This window comes from Rhizophagus irregularis, chromosome 11 (assembly GCF_026210795.1).
Source record: "Rhizophagus irregularis chromosome 11, complete sequence".
Classification (NCBI taxonomy): Eukaryota; Fungi; Glomeromycota; class Glomeromycetes; order Glomerales; family Glomeraceae; genus Rhizophagus; species Rhizophagus irregularis.
This window is the reverse complement of record NC_089439.1, coordinates 4844586-4870153: the sequence shown is the minus strand read 5'-3', so window position 1 is coordinate 4870153 and position 25568 is coordinate 4844586. Positions and strand designations below refer to the sequence as shown.

General features: G+C 28.2%; 4 protein-coding genes across 4 annotated transcripts; 1 reads left to right on the top strand and 3 right to left on the bottom strand.

Moving 5' to 3' along the window:
• Positions 1–3812: 3812 nt before the first annotated feature.
• On the top strand, positions 3813–4212 carry OCT59_003523 (uncharacterized protein; the record flags this gene model as incomplete). Its single annotated transcript, XM_066145668.1, has 3 exons — positions 3813–3987; positions 4066–4101; positions 4169–4212. 3 exons carry the CDS (start codon positions 3813–3815, stop codon positions 4210–4212), a joined length of 255 nt encoding a protein of 84 aa, XP_065996365.1.
• Positions 4213–7655: 3443 nt separating this feature from the next.
• On the bottom strand, positions 7656–9463 carry OCT59_003522 (uncharacterized protein; the record flags this gene model as incomplete). Its single annotated transcript, XM_066145667.1, has 4 exons — positions 7656–8839; positions 8954–8979; positions 9055–9240; positions 9315–9463. The coding sequence occupies 4 exons, from the start codon at positions 9461–9463 to the stop codon at positions 7656–7658; spliced, it is 1545 nt and encodes a 514-aa protein (XP_065996364.1).
• Positions 9464–9891: 428 nt separating this feature from the next.
• OCT59_003521 (uncharacterized protein) lies at positions 9892–10380 on the bottom strand (the record flags this gene model as incomplete). The annotated part of the gene is made up of 1 exon (XM_066145666.1): positions 9892–10380. One exon carries the CDS (start codon positions 10378–10380, stop codon positions 9892–9894), a length of 489 nt encoding a protein of 162 aa, XP_065996363.1.
• A 4999-nt stretch (positions 10381–15379) lies between these two features.
• Positions 15380–17452, bottom strand: OCT59_003520 (uncharacterized protein; the record flags this gene model as incomplete). Its single annotated transcript, XM_025327362.2, has 1 exon — positions 15380–17452. One exon carries the CDS (start codon positions 17450–17452, stop codon positions 15380–15382), a length of 2073 nt encoding a protein of 690 aa, XP_025171702.2.
• Positions 17453–25568: the final 8116 nt, after the last annotated feature.

Sequence of the window (25568 nt, the reverse complement as noted above, 5' to 3'; positions counted from 1 at the left end):
TATTCAACAGAAATGTCAACAATCTTTGGACATACTCTTTTCATATAAATTATCGCCTCTCACCCGGTCTGTACATAACATTATTCACAAATATCTGTGCTAGCTTCTTGCCGCAGCAAGTTGGCAATCTTTTTTTGGTATTAGTTTTATCTTACATATGTGAACAAAGAAGATTTTTTGAAGAAATACTAGACGTTTTCTGGAATAAAAACAAATAAGTGCTTCAAGGTCATCCAGCAGAATAAAGTGTTGTAGGTCCGTGAAAACTTTGCAATTGTTAATGTCTACAAACTTTATTTCTTATGAAAGTACCAAAAGAGATATGATTCTCTATATTATTAACCGTAGTGACTAATTTGGAAAGTGGAAGTTTTGAAAATCAGAATATAAATATGTAGCTTTTATTAATTATGGGTAACAAGTACAGAATCATGGAGAACATTGAGTTGACTTGCCATCTTCATACAAGACCGGGAAAGAATGTCATTTGAGTGAATACTGGGAATGATGTTAACTTCCTCATAGGGTAAGATACTGGTAAGATATAGTCCTATGGAAAACTGAGATGCCCAATGAACCGGATGATGCTATTATAAATCTCATTCTTGCTGAGGCGATAACCTGACAAATTCACAGCAGGAGAATTAAATGGATTCTGGGGAGGAGATTTGGGTCGACCTCTTGAAGATTATACTCACATCATTATAGATTCACCTCATTTGGTTTTGAAGCAAGAATTAACAGGAGTATTGACGCGTTAAGAATTACTGGATCAAGGTAGAAGTTCATTCTTTGTGTCTAGGGTCTAGAAGTGTATAGAAATACATTTTTTTTTGTATATGATATAAACTATATTATAACATTTTTAGAAGAGCATGATGAACAGGTGCCTGAAGAAGATAATCAGGTTGATGATGGTGAAGATAATTAGGGTGAAGAACATGTCACGCTAAACGGAAATAGTTATAAGCATTATCATCGGCGGCTGCAGGATAACACGGTTAGGAACCTCGGATGATATTTTAACACCCCGACCAGGAAACAGGTTCAACTTTGGGCAATTCTTTTTTACTACCTTTGCTCTCTTAAAAACTCATTAATCAATTGTTTTGTAGACATAGATCCTCTAGAACAGCTGTTCAATGATAGTTATACAATACGGGAAGATATACTAATTTACGAGAAAATTGTCCAAGGAACACGTTTTAGTTATTGTGCGAAGTTTGTATTGTTTCTATCCTTATTCAAGGCTTTATTAGCGTAATCTTTTTAACTTCACTTGGTATAATTAAAATAGAAAATAACCATTGTTCCTTATACATTATCAAAAATTTTAAATTACGTTTACTAGATTGAAATTACGTTTATTTAATCGTTAAATTTAATATGGAGCAGAAGCAGAATAATAGAACTCATCATTAATATTTATAATATAAAAGGGTAAAAATTCAATTTTCTCTCTATATAAATACTGCACCCATTCTGTATTAGTTGCTAAAGGATTTTGTGATTTATATCATAAATTTATATGAATGAGATTATAAGATGGAAAATACATTTATTTTATATAGCACCATAAGAATAATTTAATAGAGAAAACAGCCTAGAAGATTATTTGCTCATATCGAAAAATTTGAAAAAGCACATTTCATGACAAATCGAAGAAAAACGAAGAGGAGACAATCGATTAAATTGTGAAACATCAATTCGGTTTAAATTGCATATTTTTGATTATTTAAATATCACTTGTTAATTAAAATTTGAATAAAAAATGTTTTTAATAGTATTAGAAATTCAAATTACTTTTTGTAATTACTCTAGATCTAAATAAATAAATAAAATAAATAAATTAAAAATTCAAATTAAAGTTTTTTTTTTTAGCTTGGTCATTTCCCCATATTCCTGAACAATAATGAAAAAATAAGAAAACATTTCAAGTTCTTACACTGTACACTTTACTACCACACGTGATTTCGTCGACAACATCATTTACCCACAAAAAATTTCCACCACACGTATAAATAAATATTTGAACTATATTTTATAACGCGATAAACGCTTATTAACCGAATCTGAATCAGATAATTTTTTTTATTTGCATATAAAAGATAATAAACGGTTAAAACTTCTAATTTAAAATAAGTTAACGTCAAAAAAAAAAAGTCATTTCAGTTAACATTCCCGCAGGTGAAAGTATGCAAATCTATTATAATAGTTTCTTATGACTTAAATATTGTGTCTTCACAAAAACCGGGAGACGTTTTACAAAATAAATGAAATGTAATACGGGGTAAATATTTATCGGTGGTAAGGGCAGTGATATTAGCAAAAATCTTACGTTATACTTAATGAACAATCATGTGATCTTAATATTTTAATTTAATTGGTTACACTATATCTTACATACAGGAAACTTATATTACGTAATAAATATCAATTGCCCTAAGCGAGTTAGTGTAGTTCGATCGTATTCTTTTATATAATGTAGATCATTTCCTTTTTTGTAATTTTTCTTTATTCCTAAATACTGAAGTAATAATTTGACTTCGTTAAATTCGTTAAAAAAAAAAATTATAAAAGGACAAAGAAAAGTATCGGTACATGTTAAATCGTGAAACTATATATAATATCGGTACAATGAAGTTTTTCTATTAATTGTGAAACGGGACATAAAAAATTTATCATTATCGGTATATAAGCGATCGGTACATAGAGGTGCTATAAATTAGTAGGCCGTTAAATCACAAGCATATGATTGCGATAGGGAAATTACATTTAGAAAATATAGAAAAATAGAAATTAAATAAATATAAGAAAATTGGGCTTAATTTTGTGATTATAAAATTGCAGGCATATAAAATATAAATTAAAAAGAATATAAATGATTCAGCCATAGTAAAATATGATTATTGAGGAATGGAAACTATCGTAAGTCTGGAACATAATGATATGGATAAAACACATGATTATTTCAACGATATTTTACTTTATTCCTAAAGAATATAATTCATCTCAAATCTTGACATGCAATAACAGGAATATTTTTTACTTGGAAAGTAACAGGTTATTTAGCTATAATTTTTCTTCTCACGAAGATTTTGTGAAATTAATAGTCGTAACTTATTCCAAAATAAGCTGTGAATGGTTAAGAAATTCGCAAATGTAAGGCTTTCCAAAACAAGCCGTATATGTTCTTAAACACTTAAATTCATAGAAGGTTTTATTTTTAAGAAAAAACGGTATAGAACACGTTTTACGTTAACGATATATTTTTTTCAAAATTTATCATTAAATGGCTTTACTCTTCTGACGTACCAAATCGGGTCTTAAATGATTCTTAAAATTTATTAAAACGTGTTCTATTATTCTAAATTGGATTGTAAATGGATCAACCTAATTGATCGATGAGAGAAAATTTTTTTTAATATAAAGGCATATCAAATACGAACCCTTTCAGACTAAAAGCTTCAAAAACATATTTCACTCTTAAAGAAAAAAAAATCTAAAATAATCCAAACTTCAAATATATTATAATATATCGAGATGTCCTCAGAAGTAAAGATTGGTAGTTCAGTATACAGATACTGTGATGAAATACAGATCTTAAAGTTTTAAGTACAGGAGTTGGAGCAAAAGCTGCGGCAAATGCTACTGATGGCGTCAAAGCTAAGCTTGAAGTGGGTGTTGATTTGGTAAATTGTGAATCAGGAGGCTTTAAATCAAGAATTGGACTCAATGCTGACACGGGAGGATGGTAGGGAAATGGGCCATCAGCAACGGATGTTTGTGAAATTTTTAATTCTTGGTCAAATATGGGAATTGATGCCAAATATTTTAATCAAGCTGAAGAAATAAGACTAGAATTAATAAAATCAAAAATGCTTGGAGATTTTAATGAAAAACCTCATCCAAAAGCAATTTATACAAGCAGATCATTAAATACTTTAACTGGTTCACCCTCAATTATAATGTTTAATATGAAACCAAGTATGTAAACATTATTTTTTATATAAATTTGGACAATATTTACAACATTTTAACATTTAATAATTATTATCATCTTAGATAATAAACTTATTGAAGAATCAATCAGCAATAAAGGTATTAAGTTATTTTTTTTAATCAGTACGTAAAGGAATTTATTAATTACTTGGTTTTTTTTCTTTAGAATATATTACAAAAGAATATGAGTTTGATATAAATGAAATTTAAAGGTACAATTAAAAGTTTTCTATTATTGCTTTTAATAATTGTTTTGGCCAATTCAGTATCAATATAAGATTTAGAAGTAATCCAATAAATCCAAGGAAACAAGATGCAACTGAAGATCTTACTAAATAAATTTTTTATCATTTTTATTCTATTTTATTTTATTTTTTTTTCTGTTTTTATTAAGTTATTTTATTTATTTTTCTTTTTTTATAGAAAATTTATTTATTATTTATTATTACAATTTGTTGAAATAAAGATTATAATTATGTCTAAATTGTAAATCTTAAAATTCTCACTAGTTGCTATAATTTTAACATCATATTATTTATTTACGTTTACACGTAAAAAAATGCATAAGTAGTAAAGTTACAACTATTTGCACTTATGTAACTCGAGTTAACTCAAGTTGAACTCGCACTCAAGTCAGAAATTTCTTGACTCTAGTCAGAACTGGAATCACGTGGTTGATAGTGCCGGCTGAACCCTATTTGTAACTAGGAAGAATTATTTTTTGATAATCAGTTTATATCGAAATTCGGAGAAAAAAAAAGAGAATCCTACAAGAGAGAAATTGGTCAGAATCGGGAAAAGTTATCATTATAAATGTTATAACGGCCAAAAAGAATAAAACTAAACTAAGAATGTTCAACAAAATTTACAAATAATCAATATTTAAAGGATTTAGAATACTTCGAAATCTTCCATTGTAAAGTTTGCTTCAATGTCTCATCTTTTTTTTCGTGATTTCTGCACCAACTCATATAAAATCTCCGTTCGGCGAATCTGATGAATGTATTATGAGATCAGAACCAAAATATGGACCAGCATTTGGACGAAACTATTTTTAGTTCGACTCTAAATATAAAAAGATTGCCATATTAAAAGGATTTTATATATCCACCAAGATAGAATTTTTACTTCAATGAAAGTAACAGTATTAGGTTTATCATCACACAATTCATGAAATTTCTTTAATGTTAAATTGTTAATTCATCTCGACTCCCTCTTAATAATAATTTGAATTTCAATTGTATGATAAATCGATTCTAGGTGACGAACTTTTTGTGATGATAAACTATGAAATCACTAATCACTGTAGTCACGTGTTTGGAAAGTCATCATACCACTAATTTATTAAAGTAGTTAACAAAATTAAAAAACATTGAAGATAATCTGATCAATCGTAAATCTCACTTTTCCCAACCATTTTTACGTGCGATTTCTTGCACAATTATCTTAGTCTGTGGAAATACAGTTTGATTTTAAGTTTCTTAACTACTTTCATAGTACTTTCACAATCCTGTACTAACCTTCGTAATAATTTTTTTTGTTTTCTTTCAAATTGGAAATTTAAACATGTGATAACCAATATCTAAATTAAATAATTCGCGGATAAAGTTACTTATAAAAATATTCATTATAGTATTTTGAACATTAAATATTAGATATTCAAAAAATTTTGTTAAGGCAATTCATTTTACCAAAATTTCATGTTATTTACCAACTGTTGAAAGTATTGTTGCTTTACACATAATGTTCGTTAATTTACCTGCTGTTCTATTATCAAGTTATCTTAAAAAATAAGATGGTCTGAGTGAAATAAAAATTCATTTAAATGGGAATTTAGAAAAGCTAAATAAAATTTTCAGATTTAAAACAATTTGATGAATTTTAATTGGATTATTTCGTGAGAATTTTGATGATTTTAATGAAGGAATCTTTAGTGGTCAATTATTAACTTGTTTATATTGATAATATGACAATTGTGACATGCAAGGTTTCCCAGTAGTATTAAAATATAATAATTCTTATTTATATGTACTCACAACTCGACGTAATATAAAAATTATTTATTTATTCAATTTTTTTTTTTAAAAAAAAAATTCATATAACAATAGTAATTATAAGCTTACATAAAGTCTACTACTAATTAATTCTAGGAGTTGTCGCAACAAACATAATTTTCGAATTTCTTCCGTACGATATCGTAAAACATAAACGCTAACTTTACATGTAATTTTCAAAACATTATATATTACAAATAACAATCTAAAGATCTTTATATTTGTTCATTCAACTTTAGGATTTTGGATTGATTTTTTTCTTCTTGATATTAACGTTAACTTATTACTAATCAAAATAAATAAGTCACAAGAAATTGTCATATTGCTCTAGTGAAGGAATGTCTCTCAGTTTAAGTCCCTAGGAAACTAATAGGATATTTTCGTTTATTCTTTATTCTAAGATTGAGTTCTATGGCTAATTTGAACGAGTTTGTGGTATGTTCATAGGGTCATTTTCGTTTATTCTCTTTTTCAGGAAGGATCTTGGAATGGCTTTGAGGCAATATGTTCAGACTACTTTTTTAAGTAATTTTTTGTTCAACATGTTAACTAAAAAGCATACTTCTTTTTTCTTGGATTTTCTAAAAACAAAAGTGTAATTTCTTTATTGTCCGAAGTAGTGCTTCGATCCGTAGCGGTTTTATCCGGATTTTCATCCGGATTGAATTTCATTAAATTTCGCTGACACTATGAGTTTGGCCAGAATTAGTATAAATTTTTGGGATAATAATACTTTAATGTTGGTTTAAATTATAGTCTGTTTAAATCTGAAATTCATAATCTTTCTCAGCCATAATCGTCATATGAAAATATTCAAGTTTTCATCCGAATCGAAGCACTAGTCCGAAGCGTAGCGGCGTAGGATTGCAATGTCGTTCTGTCCCGCATGCTTATCGACCAATTAGATAGTTTACGTCTTCATGTACATGTCACGTGATGTAAATAAATTGATATGCTTCGGACCTGAATTACTGTAGATATTTTATTTTTGATTTCATCTTATTGGGTAGGAAATCTGATTTTTATTTAACATAAAGTCAGAATCAGAACTTGTCATCTTTAACGTGAAATCTGCTATACGCATAGTTATTATTTATCGAATTCTGACTGTGATCTTTATTTTCTTTTAATACGATTTAATACGATTAAATAATATTTTTAATAGGTTTGTGCTATTTAATTTATTACAAGTTTACTTTTTGAATTGAATGATCAAGATATTTCACTTGAGAGTAAGTCTCAATTCATTACCTTTTTAATAATTTGTTTGAAAAACTCGAATCAATATATTTGATATCACGTAAAAAAAAAAATTTTTTATCAAACAAAATTATTTTTTATTTAAGTGCCAGCAGAACATTCGCTTTCTAATAAAATAATAGTAAAAAATCATAGACCATTAATATCACTAAAAAAATCCAAAAAGGAAAAAATTTTTAATAACAATTAAAGTAAGTTCTAACAATTTCACATTGAATGAAATTTCCATCAGTTTTGCGTTCAAAGGAGATAAATGAATTTTCTTTTCACTTTGAATGAAGTTTATCAGGCCTGCGTTCAAAGGTTCGCTTTTGAATGAAGTTTTCATCGGTCTTGTGTTCAAGGTTCATTTTTAAATGAAATTTCAATCGGTCTTGTGTTTAAGAATGTAATTTTCATCGGGCTTGCATTCAAAGGTTCACTTTTGAATGAAATTTTCATCGAGTTTGCATTCAAAGGAGATAAATGAATGCTCTCTTCACTTTTGAATGTAATTTCCATCAGTCTTGCATTCAAAGGTTCACTTTTGAATGAAGTTTCCATCGATCTTGCGTTTAAAGGTTCACTTTTAAATGAAGTTTCCATCGAACTTGCGTTCAAAGGTTCACTTTTGAATGAAGTCTCCATTGTTCTTGCGTTCAAAGGTTCACTTTTGAATGAAATTTCCATTGGTCTTGCGTTCAAAGAAGGTAAATAAATTCTCTCTTCACTTTTGAATGAAGTTTCCATCGATCTTGCGTTTAAAGGTTCACTTTTAAATGAAGTTTCCATCGAACTTGCGTTTAAAGGTTCACTTTTAAATGAAGTTTCCATCGAACTTGCGCTCAAAGGTTCACTTTTAAATGAAGTCTCCATTGTTCTTGCGTTCAAAGGTTCACTTTTGAATGAAATTTCCATTGGTCTTGCGTTCAAAGAAGGTAAATAAATTCTCTCTTCACTTTTGAATGAAGTTTCCATCGATCTTGCGTTTAAAGGTTCACTTTTAAATGAAGTTTCCATCGAACTTGCGTTCAAAGGTTCACTTTTGAATGAAATTTCCATTGGTCTTGCGTTCAAAGAAGGTAAATAAATTCTCTCTTCACTTTTGAATGAAGTTTCCATCGATATTGCGTTTAAAGGAGGTGAATGAATGATATTCTCTTCACTTTTGGGTGAAGTATCCATCGGTCTTGCATTCGAATCTCCATTTGGTGGTGAAGATTTGATATACTTTTCATTTTCATATTCAAAAGTAGTAAGTTCATGACAAACTTTTTTTTGTTGTTTTTCACTTTTCTCTTTCAACTTAGGACTTCTTTTTCTTTTCCTTGAGTTATCGGTTTCCGATTTCGATTCAGTACTTGCTTGAGTTCTTTTTCGTAGGTTCCAGAAATTTTTTACCATATTTTCGGAGCGCAATTTCTCGAATTTTGTTTCCATCAAGGGAATTAATTCTTTCCAAGGTATTGTATCCCCTTGTGGTTTACTTTCAACCCATTGGACGATAAATGATTTTTCAACCTCACTAAGAGAATCATGACAAACTAGAAAAATAATGTTCAGTGGAGATAGAGAAGAAGAATATTCATTTGAAAAAAAATTTCGTCAAATCAAATTAAAAAGAATAACATTAAAAGAAAATGTGAAGTTATACTTACGATCTGTATTGAGTTTACTTATCCAACTAAATTACAATAGAATCAAAATACATGAATAAATGAATAAATAATAAATTAATTGTAAATAATAGTTTTCTTACCGTTGACGAATTTGTTTTGAGGTATAGTTCGTATCATATAGTTTATTAATATTATCGCTAACCTTCACATATGGGTTGGATGATTGAGCAAACTTTTCCATAGATTCTTTAATAGAATTGTCAATCTCCTTAGTGAAGGGTTCACCTCTATTTTGTGGTATTTTTACTTGTAACTCGTCTTTCAAACTAAATTACAAGTGAGCAAATAAAACAAATAAATAATTGATTAATTAATAAATTGTAAATAATGATCTACTTACTGTTGACGGACTTGGTTCAAAGTAAAATTTGTAGCATATTGTTCATTGACTTTTTCACAAATCATTTCACAAAGGTGGGAAATATGGCCCAACTCTTCTACAAGCTCCTTAATAGTATTATCAATCTGTGGGGTGATAAGTGATGACATTTTTATGAATAATTTTTTTTTTTATAAAAAAAAAATGGAATAATGAGCAAATTATATCAATCTACGGAATCTACGGTTATTAAATATATAATTTGTGATCTACAAATGTTTTTTTTTTTTTTTTTTTTTTTTTTTTTTTTTTTTTTTAAGATGTACACAACGTTAACTTTATTAAATAAGATATAAAATACAAATAAAAATAAAAATTACAATACTACAAAATTAATAGAAATTAGCTACACTAAGATCTACGACAAAGGGCATGCAATCAGGATAAGCAAACGTGAGTTGAATCACTAGCTACACCCTCAAATCCATCCAGTTTTCTCGCAGAAAAAAGGCCAGACCCACCTTAAATAGTACTGTAATTGAAAGGCACCAAATAAAATAAATTAATAAAATACAATAAATTCTGTAACAATACTATTTTAAGGAGTACAACTATCGTAGTATCCTAATATATCACTACCATAATATATATTGTTCCTAATTCCTATTAAATCTTCATATTTATTAATTGTTGACTGTTGTCTTAATCTATATAAACAATCAACACCATAATGCCTTTTCTTTAGATTTTTATTAATTCCTAAATCTTTGTCTTTTTTCTCCATTTCTTGACAACGTTTCAACCAATATTCATGGAAAATATGATGTCCCATTTTCATTCTAAATTGGTATAAAATTTTTGATGTTAATTTCTTTTGTTTGCTGAAACGATCTATAAAATGTGACAAATTTTTTGGGATAAAGCCTTTTATTAAGTCTATAAATGTAAATTTGTTATTATCTATATTTATATCCCAAATATCCAGATCATTAATTTCTTGATTATCTATATGCGTTTCATTGTTATCTATATGAGATAATATAGATTCTTTCAATGCTGTTTTAGTTGATGATACTAAAGTTAACATATCTAATGATCGGTCTACACACAACCATATATGATTAAAGTCTTCTTCCTCATTCTCACATATTGGACATAATCTATCCTTATAAAGGCTGTTCAGACTTTTTTGGATTTGGTGAATACAGGGAAGTTCTTCTATCATTAACTGTATTTTCCTTCGTCTTATTTTATTTTCAGCAAATGTAGTATATAAAGATCCTTCTTCTCCTTTTAAAAGAGAAAAAGTATTTTTAATATCTATATCCAGTTGTCGGTATTTCGCATTCCTATTAAGATTTAGGAATTTTTCTAAATTGGTGACATTTGTTGTTAATCTTAAAAATTTTCTTAATGGTTTTTCAATAATAACATTATTCCAACTAGGGATATATCGTATTAGCTGAAGTGGTTGGTTTCTTATGTTAATACTATGTAGATCTACCTCATCATGAATACGTGCTACCTGTTGATCAACAAAATTATTATATATATCTTCGGCATGTGCTTGTACTTTAAATAAGGTTATATTTAAAGATAAAATTTCTATTATTTCCATTATTATTTGCCAAAGGATTCCATTATTTATCATTTTAAAATATTGTCTTGGTGTTATTTTAAAATTTTTTGACTGTAATTTATGGAATGTTGAAAAATTTTGATCATTATCTGTAAAAATATGAACTGTTGATTGTTTCGGCATTACTATTAGGCTGATTAAAAGTGGTAATAATTCAGACTTTACTACCGAAATATTATTTTCTCCACTTGAATAAAATTGATCTATAAATTGTTTTTGTGGTGTGTAAAATGTTGTTCCATAAACTAAACTTACAGAAGGTTTACCTAAATCTTTAACTGAACCATCTGTATAACAATGGAATTCTCGTTCAACATAAGTTTCTAATTTTTTTTTGATATAATATAAGTGAGGTTTGTCAATTGATAAATCAATATAATTATCTATAATATTAAATTTATATAAACACATATATTCATGATGACGAATATCAGGAGGTATATATAAATGTGGATGGAGTTGGAAATGTAAATGTAATTCTAATACTTTGTTAAGTTCTTGAAATTGATTTCCCAATAATTTAAAACCTTCTTTAAATGAATTTCTCTTTAAAGAATTATGTCGAATAAAAAATACATTATGTGAAGAAATAGATAAATAACATATGGGTTTCGACAATGATGATGACAATATTCCTCTATTACAACCTTTACAAAACTCTAATATTAAATTTTTTTCATTAACGTCTGATTTTCTAACTAAATGTTGTATTTTTATCTGTTGATTAACTTCATTAATATTTAAAAATCTTCCAAAGGCTAATGAAGAACCTTCTTTATACATCACTATTTGATATTGTTCAATATTTGGAAAAATAATTGGCATTAAATTAAATCCTTTAAGATGTGATGTAACAGGTTGTTGAATAAATTGTGATTTTAAAGAAAGAGAATTTTCTTCACATATAATTTCTTTAATTATATTATAAATTGCTGGTTGGATATGTTGATTTCCTGATACTGTGTTTTGTATAAATTTTCTTGAATAAAGTTGGCACCAGGTTAATAATGTTTTTCCATCCATATCAAGAACTTGATCTATATATAATAAATTTAATGAACGTAAAAATTTTCTATGTTTAAAAAATATAGTTTCTCCTACAATTTCTGCAATAGTTTTTCCTTCTCCTATTATTTTTTTATTTTTTCCTATTTGAATATTATCTTTTTTAATTGAAATATTATTTTTTTCCATTAATAAAAGATTATTCAATATAAAATTATTTTTTAATTTTTTTAATTTTTTAATATTTTTTTCTAATTTAAAGGGGATATGTATAACAGGATTCTCATGACTCCAAAGTTGATTTTGTAAATCTATTAAACGTAAGTTCATAATTTCACCAAGTATTCCTATATCATTAATTTGTATAAAAAAATTGGTAATTTTTGCTTGAACTTGATTATCATGAATAGAGCGTAAGTTATATATTAAGTTGCTTTCTAGAATAATATTTGGAGCAGATTTAGAAAACTTCAATTTATTTTTAAATAATCTCCTTATTGGTACCATCATTTGGTTTGTTTCTTTATCCGTAAAAATTGTAACTTGTGATCTATATTCTATTCTTGGTATAATGACATGATTGAATATATATTTGATGTGCTTATCTGTTATTCTTTTTTTTGCCATGACATTACAAACATTACGAATTTCAGTTTTAACTTGGTTCAAAACAAATGATCTTTTATTAAAAGCATTAAACCAGACCCCTAAAATACGAATTGAATCTTGTTTAGAAGTTGGACGTATCTTAATATCTTGACAGCCAAAATGTATATTAATTTGTTTTCCATAATCATGATTTGAACTTTTTAATAACAATTCTGACTTTTCCTTATTTATTTGTATATCATTCAAATCATAGAATTCATCTGCAATATTTAAGATTTCTTCTAATTGTTTCTGATCATTTGTTACAAAATTTGTATCGTCCATATATGCCATTCCTGGAAATCTAATTATGATTTCTTTTTCTTCTCTTTCATAAATATTAAGTATTTGTTTTGTTTTCAATTTATATCCCAAGTTTCTTTCTTTAATTTCACAGAGGAGAGGATCATAGTAAATACACCAAAGTAGGGGAGAAATTATCTCACCTTGTACTATTCCTACTTGAACATCATATGGATCTGTCATTCCTGCTGCAGTAAATACTTGGTTTTTACATCCCAAGAATAATTCTTTTATTATATGGATAAAGTTGTGTGGTACTTTGATTCTTTGTAAAGCTTTCTCAAGCATACAAATATTCACTCTATCGTATGCTTTACTCATATCAAGAGCAAGAAACCAGAGATCTTTATTATTTTCATTGGCATCTTGTATAAGTTCATTAATGATACGTATAGGCTCAAAGGTTGAATTTCCTGGTAAGCCTGCAAATTGATTTCCTTTTAATACATTATTTTCTTTTAATATCTTGGCGAGTCTTTCATTCAAAATGGATACCATGAGCTTCCTGGAAGTTTCTAACAAGGTTATTGGACGGGTGTTAATGAGTTTACAACCCCAGGGCTTAGGTTTTGATATAGGATAAATGTTTGCTAATTTATAATCAGATGGTAGTTTTCCTTGTTTTAAAATATTGTTTGTTAAAGAAAGTAATTCTTTTTTCATTTCTAATGATGAGTGTTTTAACATTTCATAAGAGATTGAAGTTGGACCACATGCCTTACCATTGGGTAAGGTTTGAATATGATTATTCCATTCATCTTCAGTTATATCATCCATTAAATGTTTATATATATTATTATCCACATGATTTAAAGGAGCATATTGATTATGCCATTGTTCTGGTATTTCTTTAGGTCTATTAGTTGTTCCAGCAACTTTTTGAAAATGTAAATTAACTTCTTTTTTTATTTCTTTTGGATCGGTAATAAGATTAATTTGTTCTCCTGGTTTTTCAATCAAAACTCTATCTAAAATTATTGTTTTGACTTCACGATCAATTATATTATCTATCATTCTTTTTTGATTATTGTATAAATCTGCACAACGTTTATTAATTGCATCTTCAATTTTATTTTCTTTTAAAATTTCTAATTCTTTTTTGTAACTATCTGTATATATATTATATAAAATTTCTATCTTATCTAATAAACGTTGATAATTTTGATCATTTGGTGGTTCCCACATGAACTCTATTTTATTTGAACTATATTTGTTAAGTTGACCTCCTATTGTATTCCAATGGTCTTTTAAATATTTTCGTCCATGTTTCTTTTTTATTTGTCTTCTTAAATTAATCAAGAATTGACGTCCTTGATATGATTCTGTTTGTTGGTTAGGGTTTCTATTTTTTATATTAATTTTTTTCTTTTCCTTTTTTATAATTTCATTACTTTTATAAATACCCTTTTTAATAACATCCCAATGTTTTTCAATATCATCAAAATTGAATTGTTCATTTATTGTATTTGATAGATAATCTTTTTGTATGTTTTGATATTCTTCCCATTTTTCATTATTCATTTCATCATATTTATAAATTATCTTTTTAATTTTTTCTTGTTTATGATTGAAAACCAAATGAGTACTGCATAATTCTTCCGTCCATAAAGAAAATGAAAGCATTTTATGATCTGTACGAAAGTCTTGACTGATATCAGTAAACATAGTATCTTCATAATTCATCATAAGATTTTCTGTAATCCAAATATAATCAATACGACTATAATTAACACCATTAGTCCAAGTATATATTGGATTGGATGGTGTTATATCATACATTATTCTATGTGGATCGTATAGGTTAAATTTTTCTTCTAAATCATAAAATATATTATTCCAATATTTGTTTCTCGTAGATTTTGTTTTGTTTTCACTATATTTTTCATATTTTTGATTAAAATCACCCATCACTATTAATTCATGTTGAGTTGATAATGCTTCTCTTATTAATTTGAAAAGTTCATTTATTGTCTTTTTTGATTCTTCTTTCTTTTCTGTTGAAGCTTTTGCATTAACTACACCATAATATCGAATAATTCTTAATTTTTTATTATGTTTAAACATAAAATCAATAAAAATTATTCGTCCATTGTAACTACCATTTCTGTAAATATATTGTGCTATATTTTTCTTAACTATTAAACCTACACCTTTACCTTTTTGATTGTAATGTTCATTGTTGAAAAAGGTGGTATATTGTTGCCGATCTGACAAGAATTGAAATGTTGACTGTTTGTGTGATAACCATGTTTCTGAAACCCCTAAAATTTGAATATTTTTAATTTTAATTAAATCTATAATATCTTCTTTTTTAATCGTAGTTAGGTGTTTAATATTAATTGTGGCTATTTTTAGAACATCAGGTAATTTGTTAAAAGATGAATTATTTTTTCTATTGTGTAGAGGGGAATTTGAATTATTATTAAATGAATGTGTTTGAGTATTATTATTAGTATTGTTCATCATAAATTAAAATGAAAAATATATGAAATTATTGACTAATATCAATAATTTCTTCATCATAAGTGTTGTCCCCCTCAACATTATGATTATCATTTGATGATTGGAATAATTGTAATAATTTTTGCATAGTACCTTTGAGATCTGTAAGTTCAGTAGCCATATTTTGAGATTTTTGTTCAGATTGTTTAAAGCGTTCTTCAAGGTCTGATAATTCATGAGTTGAATCATCTGAAGATTCTTCTAAGAGAATGCGTTTGTTATTATTTCTGGTAACTCCTTTAGTACTAGATCCCACTGCTTTATTAACTGTTGTATTTGGTTTAGTTGTATCTTTGGTATTTTGTTTAACTTTAATACTTTTAAGTTCATTACTAATTGAACGTTGTTCATTTTGTAAAACTGTAAAATTCTTACAAAGTTGGTCTAATTTTTCCATTGCTTTAGTAATGGTAAAGGCTACATTACGATCCTGAATTGTATTCTTAGTCATCGACATTTGCCTCTGGTGTTTTGGTTTGTCAATAGAAAATACATTATTTTGGTCATGTGATTTATTATCATGTGATAGATTCGCTCTATTCCAAGGTCTTCGTGAATTAAAACTTTGTCTTCTATTACGTCCTTGTTGAGCTGCTTGTGCATAGCTTCCATATTTTTTATCTCTTTCTTGTCTAGCTTGTCTAAAACCTTTAAGTACTTCTTTTCTGTTTTTGTATCTTGGACGATTGTCTTCATGATCACAGTGCATAGCAAGATGTTCAGGACTGCCACACCTGTGGCAAGTTTTCATATCTACATCAGTCCAATATAATTGGTGTTCTTTAAAACAGAATGCTTGTTTGGTTGCGATTTGAAAATCTTCTTCGTTCTGAAAATAAACAAAACAATAGCGTAATGGATAATTAAAGCGAGAATTTCTTGGAATGTCAAGATATTTAACATTATACCGTTCCATAAATCCTCTTAAATCAAATGCTGATGTATTTAGTGGTAAACCTGCAAGTTTAATGTAATATGCTGTTCTTTCATGTAGTTTATCTTCTGACATAACTTTGGGTCTAACCCTAACCAAATGTTGGTTAATAAAGATGCCCCAAGTATAGTAAAATGGTTGGACTGCGGATTTGTCATCAAATGTGATAATAGCATTTTGATACTGCCCTCTCATAAAAGTTTTGAAGTTTACTATATTTCCATATGTACCAAAAACACCTTTAATCTGATAATTCCTCAATTCTGCAGGAATCTTGTTTACAAAAATCGTGTGTTCATCAATATTCTGTTGAGTTTCAGCCGGAATTTCTTTTTTTTCTATTTTGTTAAACGTAACATTCAAATCTTGTTCCACAATTTTACCATCTTGTTGTTTAATTTTAATTTTAGTTGGAATGGGTTCACGTAAAATTTTCTCAAATGCTGTTTCATTAGCACATTTAAAAACATAATAATGCTGTTTTTGGATATTTCCATCTATTTCAATATTCTTGGCATCAATTCTACCTGGAAAACATGCAATATGATGTTGAGCAAGCAGTTTTTTCACGAGGTTTACTTTTCCAATATGGCTTTTTCCAGGAATTTGTGCCAAATCAAAATAAACTTTAAATTGTGGCTTTTCAGCCATAATTGCTATATCAATAATATCATCTTCATCATCAGGAATTTCATTGGTTTCATCTCCTGCATTATGATCGTCATTGTTTTGGTCAAGATCCATTGGGGTGATATTTTTGGTTAAATTCGGCTGAATGGGATGATTATTGTCACGTGACTCATTTGCAGCCGCAGTTTCGCTCTGTTGAGACTGTTTTCTTCCCAATGTTGCTTGGGCGACCTCCTTCATGACTTCTTTTTGTTTTTGTGTCACAGTATCCTCTTTTTTTGCTTTTTTATTTTTTGATTGAACTGTTTCAAACCCTTCATCATCTTTATTAGTAGCCGGTGGGGGATTATATGGCTTTTTAAAGGGGTCAATATCCTGAAAGGCAGTTGAAGTTGACCCTGTAGAAATATCAATAACTTGTTCTCCTGGCTGTAGCGTTCCTTTACGAGTCACACTACGAGTCATACGTGTCATACCCGTTGACTGTGAGGTAGACATAATGGTAGATAAAGTGTAAAATACAATGTATTTTTTGAATTTCTCTTTCCTATATTTTTTACTTATATGTTTTTACGCTGTAGCAGGAAGAGTTTTTTCATAACACATTTGTGATCTACAAATGTTTATTGATATTTGATTGTTTTCGGAGTGTTTATTCCGGTGATACAAACAAATTATTATTATCGTTCTTTGACCCACACGCAGTACAAATATATTAATTTTACAATAAGAGAGTCATATGATGCCATCAGGAGGGTTAAGTCCGATACTTTTGCATCAATGGAAGTTGCAAACCGTAAAAATTACATTATGCGTAAAGAATTCTTTCAAGAATTTCTATTTTTTTTTATTATATCTTTTTTATTTTTTTTAAAAAAAAGGTTTAATATGTTACAATCAAATAAAACCGAAACAAATAATATATCCGCACGTAAATAATCGTTGTGTATTATTAATTTAACAATTATCTTTGCTAATAATGAATGAATTAATTAAATATAAATAAATAAAAACAAGTTATTATTAAATTATATCGAACAAAAATTAAAATTCTTTAGTACAAAATGGAAAAAAGTTATTAAGAAAACAAGGAAGAGTAAAAAATTAGGAAAACAAAGTCCAGTGAAACAAAAAATTTCATCATATAGTATTAAATTCAAATTAAAAGAATAATATTTACGATTTGTACCTAAAATCTACGTGTTTTTTTATACAGTATAACAAATATTTTATCCCATGGCAAAAATAACGGTCTACCAAGAAGAGTTGTTATGGAACATTCAGTAAGGTCGATATATTTAATTTTCCTTATTTAACTAGAACGCTAACAGTATCTTTAATGAGCCTACAAAAATTACAAATTTATAGTTCATTATTACAGTTCTTGGCAATAATATTAAATAACATTTTACTTACGTATTAGATATAATATTTTTAAAGAATTTTCGCAAGCTTGATGAACGTATTCTGGTGTACTTGATATACCTTTAAATTCACCATTTGGACTCATAACAGCGCCAAATTTCGAACAAAGAAACACTTCATTACGACGTTCTTTAAGAACTGAACTTTTGAAAGGAGAATTTCATTGGCTCCATCTCCATAAATATCCTTCATATTTTAAAATTAAAAATTTAATATATCATTTTCGTTATTTGGTATTGCCAATGGTTGACGGTCACCAGTGGTGAATTTATGATTAACGCCGGCAATGTTTTATTAGATTTTTAATTCTGGCCAAAAGTACATCATAATGCTGGTTTGGTAACCATCACCACTGGTCAGCTTTAACAATTTTCTTTGTTGTTTTAAGCTAAATCATTAAAAAAGTTTAAATATAAACAGCAGTATTCCAAAGACACATCCTAAATCAGTTGCTCAATTCAATACTTTAATATTTTCTTGTTCATTCATAAAATGACGAGGCAGTTTCTGAAATAGTAGTTTATGATGTACCTTCCATTTGGGCACCTGATAAAATCCTTAGTGCAACTCTCACAAACTCAAGGAATGGATTAGCAGCGACTATCTTATAAAAGGAAACTAAAGTTGTCATTAAAAGATTATATAATTATTAAGTTCAAACGAAGTAACATTTCCTAAAAAAAAAAAGAAATAAATTTCTTTGAAGTAAAATCTATGATACATAACCGTTAAAACCCAAGTTTTTCATAAACCGGGGTTTTAATCTGGAAAATCGTAAGAACATGCATGCAAACGTAATTAATTAAATCCTGACGTTTAATTTACGTATTTGCTGCGGATTGACGATAAATACCTCCTAAGGTTAGTTAATTCTTTTGCCATGCATTCAAAAATTTTTTGTTGTACAAAATCAAAATAATTTTCATCAAATGGATAGGTTCTGTGTTAATAAATTTGTTACTAGTTTCCAAAGAATCTTCTATTCTTTATCTTATTATTAACGAATCTCCTTTTTAAGATGGTTAATGACAAAGGTATATTTACTACCATTATTATAAATTTGAGAATCTAACCCAATTAAAGTTAGAGCTATTATTTGTGGCTTTGTAATACATACTGTAATCGGCAAAAAATTTCCTAATAATTACGTGACATTATTAATCGGACCAAATTTATTTAGACACAAATCTTCTAAAGGCGCATGAACGGATTATATTTCCTAAATTCATTTTAATTTAATAATTTGAAATCACATGATTTCAAGCACGTGATATTTTGATAGTTGTGGCAATAATTTTTTTTTTCACACAAAAAAAAAACTCTTTCCCCTTTCTGTTTTTTTTGTTAAAATTCCGCAGTAAGCTATTTTTCTCACGAATAAAAATTTTTTTTCAAGAGGAGAGGACCACGGGGTGGCCTCCACAGAAAGGCTTCCTCTTATTTTAACTGTTCTTTGAAAGAGTCAGAGATGGAAAATAACACTATCTCTATAGAACATATGCCACTAGAGGCTATTTCTTTCCCTTCTTTACAAAAAACCTTTAAAAAACCCACCCTTCATAATGAATATAGTTTCCTTATTTCGGTGAAAAAATTTCACGTGAATACTAATAATCGTACCGGTTATAACAAGATTTACAAATTTAGACGCTCATTTTTGAGCTTGCCGATCAATTTTCAGGCACCAATGATATTCACCTTATCATACATACAAATGATTACAACATGCAGACTAAACCGACTCGGTATATTTCAACGAGTCCATTTCCCAACAAGAAATTCCAAATTAGTAAAATGCTCACGCACTTCTTTTCCTTACAACGAGTCATACCACAAAGAATACAACAAAGATATTTAACCTTATCCGCCGCAAGTTATTGGATTGGTTTATTATTACCCGATCACGTGTAGGCAATACTCTCTTACCTGATAATGAAGATCACCCTCACATCGGAAGTCAACATAACAAATCTTCCAAAACTTTCTTCAATTTCTCGTACAAGAGATATCATTTTCACTTTGGCTGTTACGTACCTTGCCAACATTTAATGACTTTAAAAAAGTCCAAAGATATATCTTTTTGCCATATCCCTAGTCCTTTTGTAATGACTAATGATCGTCACGCTTGTGTCGATCATCAGAAAGAATTCTTTCGAAATTGACTCTTTCATTTCATAAAACACAATGGTCTACGAGATCAAGTTTTGTCTAATAACAAACTTCCCACGCCAAACAACTCTACAATCGATGGAAAGAAGGCACAGAAAAGGAAATTTTTTCGCGACGCCTTGGCATTGAATACTCTATGAAATATCTGGCCGCTAGTAATAAAAACATCATTCGATATAATTTCCGTCATATGTACACGAAACGGTTATTTAACTTCAAATTTATACCCTCTCCTAATCTGAAGACCAAAAAGAAACAACAGAAGCGTTTCGATCGAACTTGCAATAGAGTTTTTAATACCCGCTACAATTCAGCATGTATTAGTTTCGAAGAGAAACTTAAAGTTACTCGAAAAAATCATTTTATTTTTCACAAATATCAAACTATTCACAAGACCCTCTCACATCTCACCTATTCGAAGAAATCGGTAATTCCCGATGCTAATGCTTACCCGTTTAACATTCCATTTTACGAACCGATAGGTGGACCTCCGGTCCCTAAAGAAGACCTCCTCCTAGATGAACCCAAATTGGTGTTCTCCAGTGTATTCAAAGTTGATCTACCTACTAATGCACTTCGATTGTGCTTAAATTCATCAGGAATCTCGATGAATGATTTTAACTTTAACAAATCTACAAACAATTTGACATCTAACGATGCTATTACGTTCTCACCACGTCCCGCGCACACCATGGTCACCACCGTGGAAAATTACAACCCGTTCCGAGAGACCTTAGCTGATAAATTTAAACCTTTCGTCCCTAGGTCTCCTATTTATGATGAATACGGACGTTATTTGCCACCTGAATCTGGAGAATGGTTACGAGTTGTTAAGAACTCATACGCATTAAGACATCAACCCAACCTGGTGGTCGAGCTTCAGGAATCACTTTCCAATAGGCGTCCTAAACTCAAGCCTAAAGAAATACAACGTCAGTTAGATAAGGCCAAACGCAAATCAACTCTACACACTTATCATGGCACCAGTGCCAAACACCTTCAACGTCGTCTAGATACTACGACTCACCTTACCACAATACAGACAACCTATCACTGGTTCATGAACTATGCGACCGGTAATTGTCCACACCGCATGTACCTGCGTGAACTTAAACGTTACCAGACTTATCTGGACTCACCCCCGAAAAATTATATGCTTCCACACCTTGAGGACATCGCCTATAATGACACCTCTGACGATACTAAATGCCTCGAAGTTCATCCCAAGAAACGGGACACTACTACTAACCTCTGTGATCGTTATCTTCACAGAGACCAAATTAAACGTATACGACTGGATACGGGTTACCCTACTGACTCCCCTGTTTCTAGTTCAATCTAATCTTAGATTTTATTAATTTTACTATACTTTATGTACACATTTGTAATGAGTTCAAAACTTTAGCAGCTTCCTTTCCTTCTTTTACACTAATCAAACCTTACCCCTTATTAGCGTAAATAGAAGTTTAATGAATTTAGAACAATTAAGAATAGTGTGAATCATTCCACCTCTGACAGTATTTACAGGTGGTCGCCCATGTGGGCGAAAAGAAAAATACAGGCTGTTACTTTTTTTACGTTTTGGTTGTTAGGCTCCAGGTTATGCCTGGTTATTCAGTTGAATAATGGGCAAGACGACCCCTTCAGGCTCCCCCGAGAGGTTGGGTTTAACATTAGCTTAGAATTTATTGTTCTTTTAGATCATGTTTATTCTTATTTAGCGTTCGACCCCAGTCGAGTCTATATTTTAAAAATAAAAATAAAAATAAAATTTTTTTTTCACTACGTGAAATTTATTATTACTTTTTTTTAAAAAATATGAAAATTATTAAAAATAGTTAAAATGTAATATAAAAAATTAATAGCTAAATACTTTTAATAAAATATTTTTTTTAAAAAAAAATAAAGTACATGAAAATTAAAAGTAATAATTAAAAATAACATAAGAAATATAGTAGATAGTTATGGGTTTCAAAATACAGGACTGTTCTATCTAATATTAAAAAAGAAATCATTTTCAACCATTTCTAATAACATTCATTCCTTGTTTCATTTTCTTTAGACCATACATTTCTCCTAACATTTTTATCTGTTTGTTGAAGTTTTTAATAAAGAATCAAGAGAATGATAAATTAAAAGCAGCTGAAAAATTATTATTAAGTGGCTAGTTGATTATTAATAATCATCGACTCTATGTATATTAGATAGTAGTATATCATTATGTTAATTGATGCTTATGTTATCCGCATAAACTGTTGTCTTTTGATCATAAATTATTATTATTTTCTGTTATTAATATTTATTTAGCGTAATAGGTAGTAACACTATCAATAAAAAAGTATTTAAATTGTATAAGAAAAGGAGTAATTATTATATATTAATTATTAATGGTTCTTTGAAGTTTATATATCATTAATTTGTTTATATCATAGCAATTATAATTATAATTATTTTACCATGTGTTTTATACGATCAAATTTAAAATTTTTATTTATATTGATCGACAAATCACCTGACAAAAAAAATATATAATTCTTGTTCTCATTACAGAATTATGTCCCTCACTCCTAATAAATTTCTTTTCGTTCTTCCTTTATTTTTATACCACAAAAACTATCTATAGTATGAGAAATCAAAAAGGATAGAATTTTTTGAAAATTATAGCGTGATTCTTTATGTTAAACCTGGCAATAGAACTACTTAACCATCATTCAATCTGGATTCTGCATCATTGGATCTAGATAACTGAAATTGAGCTAGTTCTACCTTAAGATCAAAGATGTGGCGCAATTCTAACATATTTTTCCATTCACTTTAAATGGTTTCAATTAGCTAGTCACTCTTTCGTAAGTAACTTACTGCGCCCTTTTCATCTCGACGGACTCTATTAAAAGGATTTTATCTCAATAGATTCTTAAAAAAATCTCCTAACGGCTGCTGATGTTTTTTTGCTAACAATTAATTCTTACTGGAGTCGAATCGTAAATTCATTATGGGAGTTTCATGAACTAAAGTAACAGTACATAACATGTTGGGGTGCGCTGTCAACTAATTAAATCAAAGCTATGTATGATCTTATATGAAATTTTATTAATAAAGATTTTTATTGATCATCAATTAATATGATATCAAATTCGGGAATTTTCTTTGTCTTTTACTAGAAAAATCCCCAAGTTTTTAAAATTAGATAACTTTTGCATTTAATTAGGATTCAATAAATATTAAAAATTTAAAGAATACTCAAAGAATAACATAACATCTCGCTTTTACGAAAAAATACTAAAGAAAAAAAATTTTATCTTATGGAAATGTATTCAAGAGTAAATACTTATTATTGTCGAAACTTAAATAATTCTTTATTGGAAAAGCTTTCTATTACATGAAAGATGTAATTGTTTGGGATACTTTTGCTAAAAAAAATAGTGAAAAGGATTCAGTGTTATGAAGGTGGGGAATTACATCAATTTTAATAGGAAACTTCTTAGAAAAATTCATTTAATAGCCAATATGACGATCACGAGAAAAAACTATGCTGACCAATAACATGTCACAAAAATGACAAAATTGTCTATTTATATCAATCTACAGTAGGTGTGAAAAAGAAAATTCTGGAAGAAATTGATAGTACTGTATTCCATGATGGTAAAAAATGCGATCAATTACTAAAGATGATTTTTATAGCTCTAAGTTACTGTGATGCAATTGTAAAAGTAGCTTACGTTCTCCTATCAGTACGCTCATTTGCAATATATTGATAAACTTGATGAAATATCAGGATATCAATAGTCAGCTGACAAATCGTTTTTTGAAACGATTTGAGAAATTATTAAACTGGTATATATTTTTATAACTAATTTTAATGTTAAAAGTATTTATCTTTATTACATGTTAAATATTTTGATTTTTATTCAACATATAACTATATTATAATGCTTAATGTATTTATATTAAATAAAAAAAAAATAGTACTAGTAATTCATTCAAAGTAACTCCTAATTTTTCTTTGAAAGGCTCGCATCTGATATGTTCTCTATTAGGTTTCATGTGCAATTTGATATTGTATGTCACAATTCATTTCATACATTGTTAATTACTTTAACAACAAAGATTTATGTTATTTCATAAATATCTCACGTACAGTAACTTTATAATTTGCATTCGATACTTTCAAAATCGATAAATTTTGTAATTTAGTTAAAGATATAATATATATACTTCTTTCTTTGTTTATGATAGTTGTATTATTTATTTTATCTCCGTAAGGTAAAAGCGTAATTATGATTAAATTAATGTCCATTATTATAAATAATAACAGTTTCTTAAACAATTGTTGACTATCATGAAATATAAAAAAAAAATTATTTTGTCTGGTAAAATATTAAATAATTCCATTTCCAAGATTGATCTCATGCTTAATGCTTTATTGCTTTTTTTTTTAAAAAAAAAATTTTTGATGTTGAGTGTAACATTATTAAAATGCATTACTCGTTTAAATTTTTAGAAAAAATATAATAACGCATGTCAAATAGACTGAATGATAATCATAAAATATAAAAGAAACGCCATTTTCCAGGCGTTTGTAAAGAGCAATTAATATTCTATGTTTTAAGTTTGCAATATGGAAAGGCTTTATATAATAAATTTAAGGGCCCATTGTATAAATTTATATTAGTACATATCGTTGTGAATCATAAATTTTAGACATTGAAACTGTTCATCAAACAATTTATATTTATGTTAAAAGAACATATTATAGACTACTGAATTGACTTTGATTTTGAATTTTATAAGTACTGCATAAAGAAATAAATTTATTTAAAGTTAATAATTTATATGATAACTAAATTGAATGAATAATTTGAATTACAAACTAAGAAACATTGCAGAACATTTTATCTTGCTACTCTAATCTTAGTGTTTAAACTATTTTAAAAAAAAATATAAAAATATAAAATAAATTCAAAGAAACCAAACCTATAAAAATTTAGTAATTTAACATCATGTAAAAATTTAAATACTA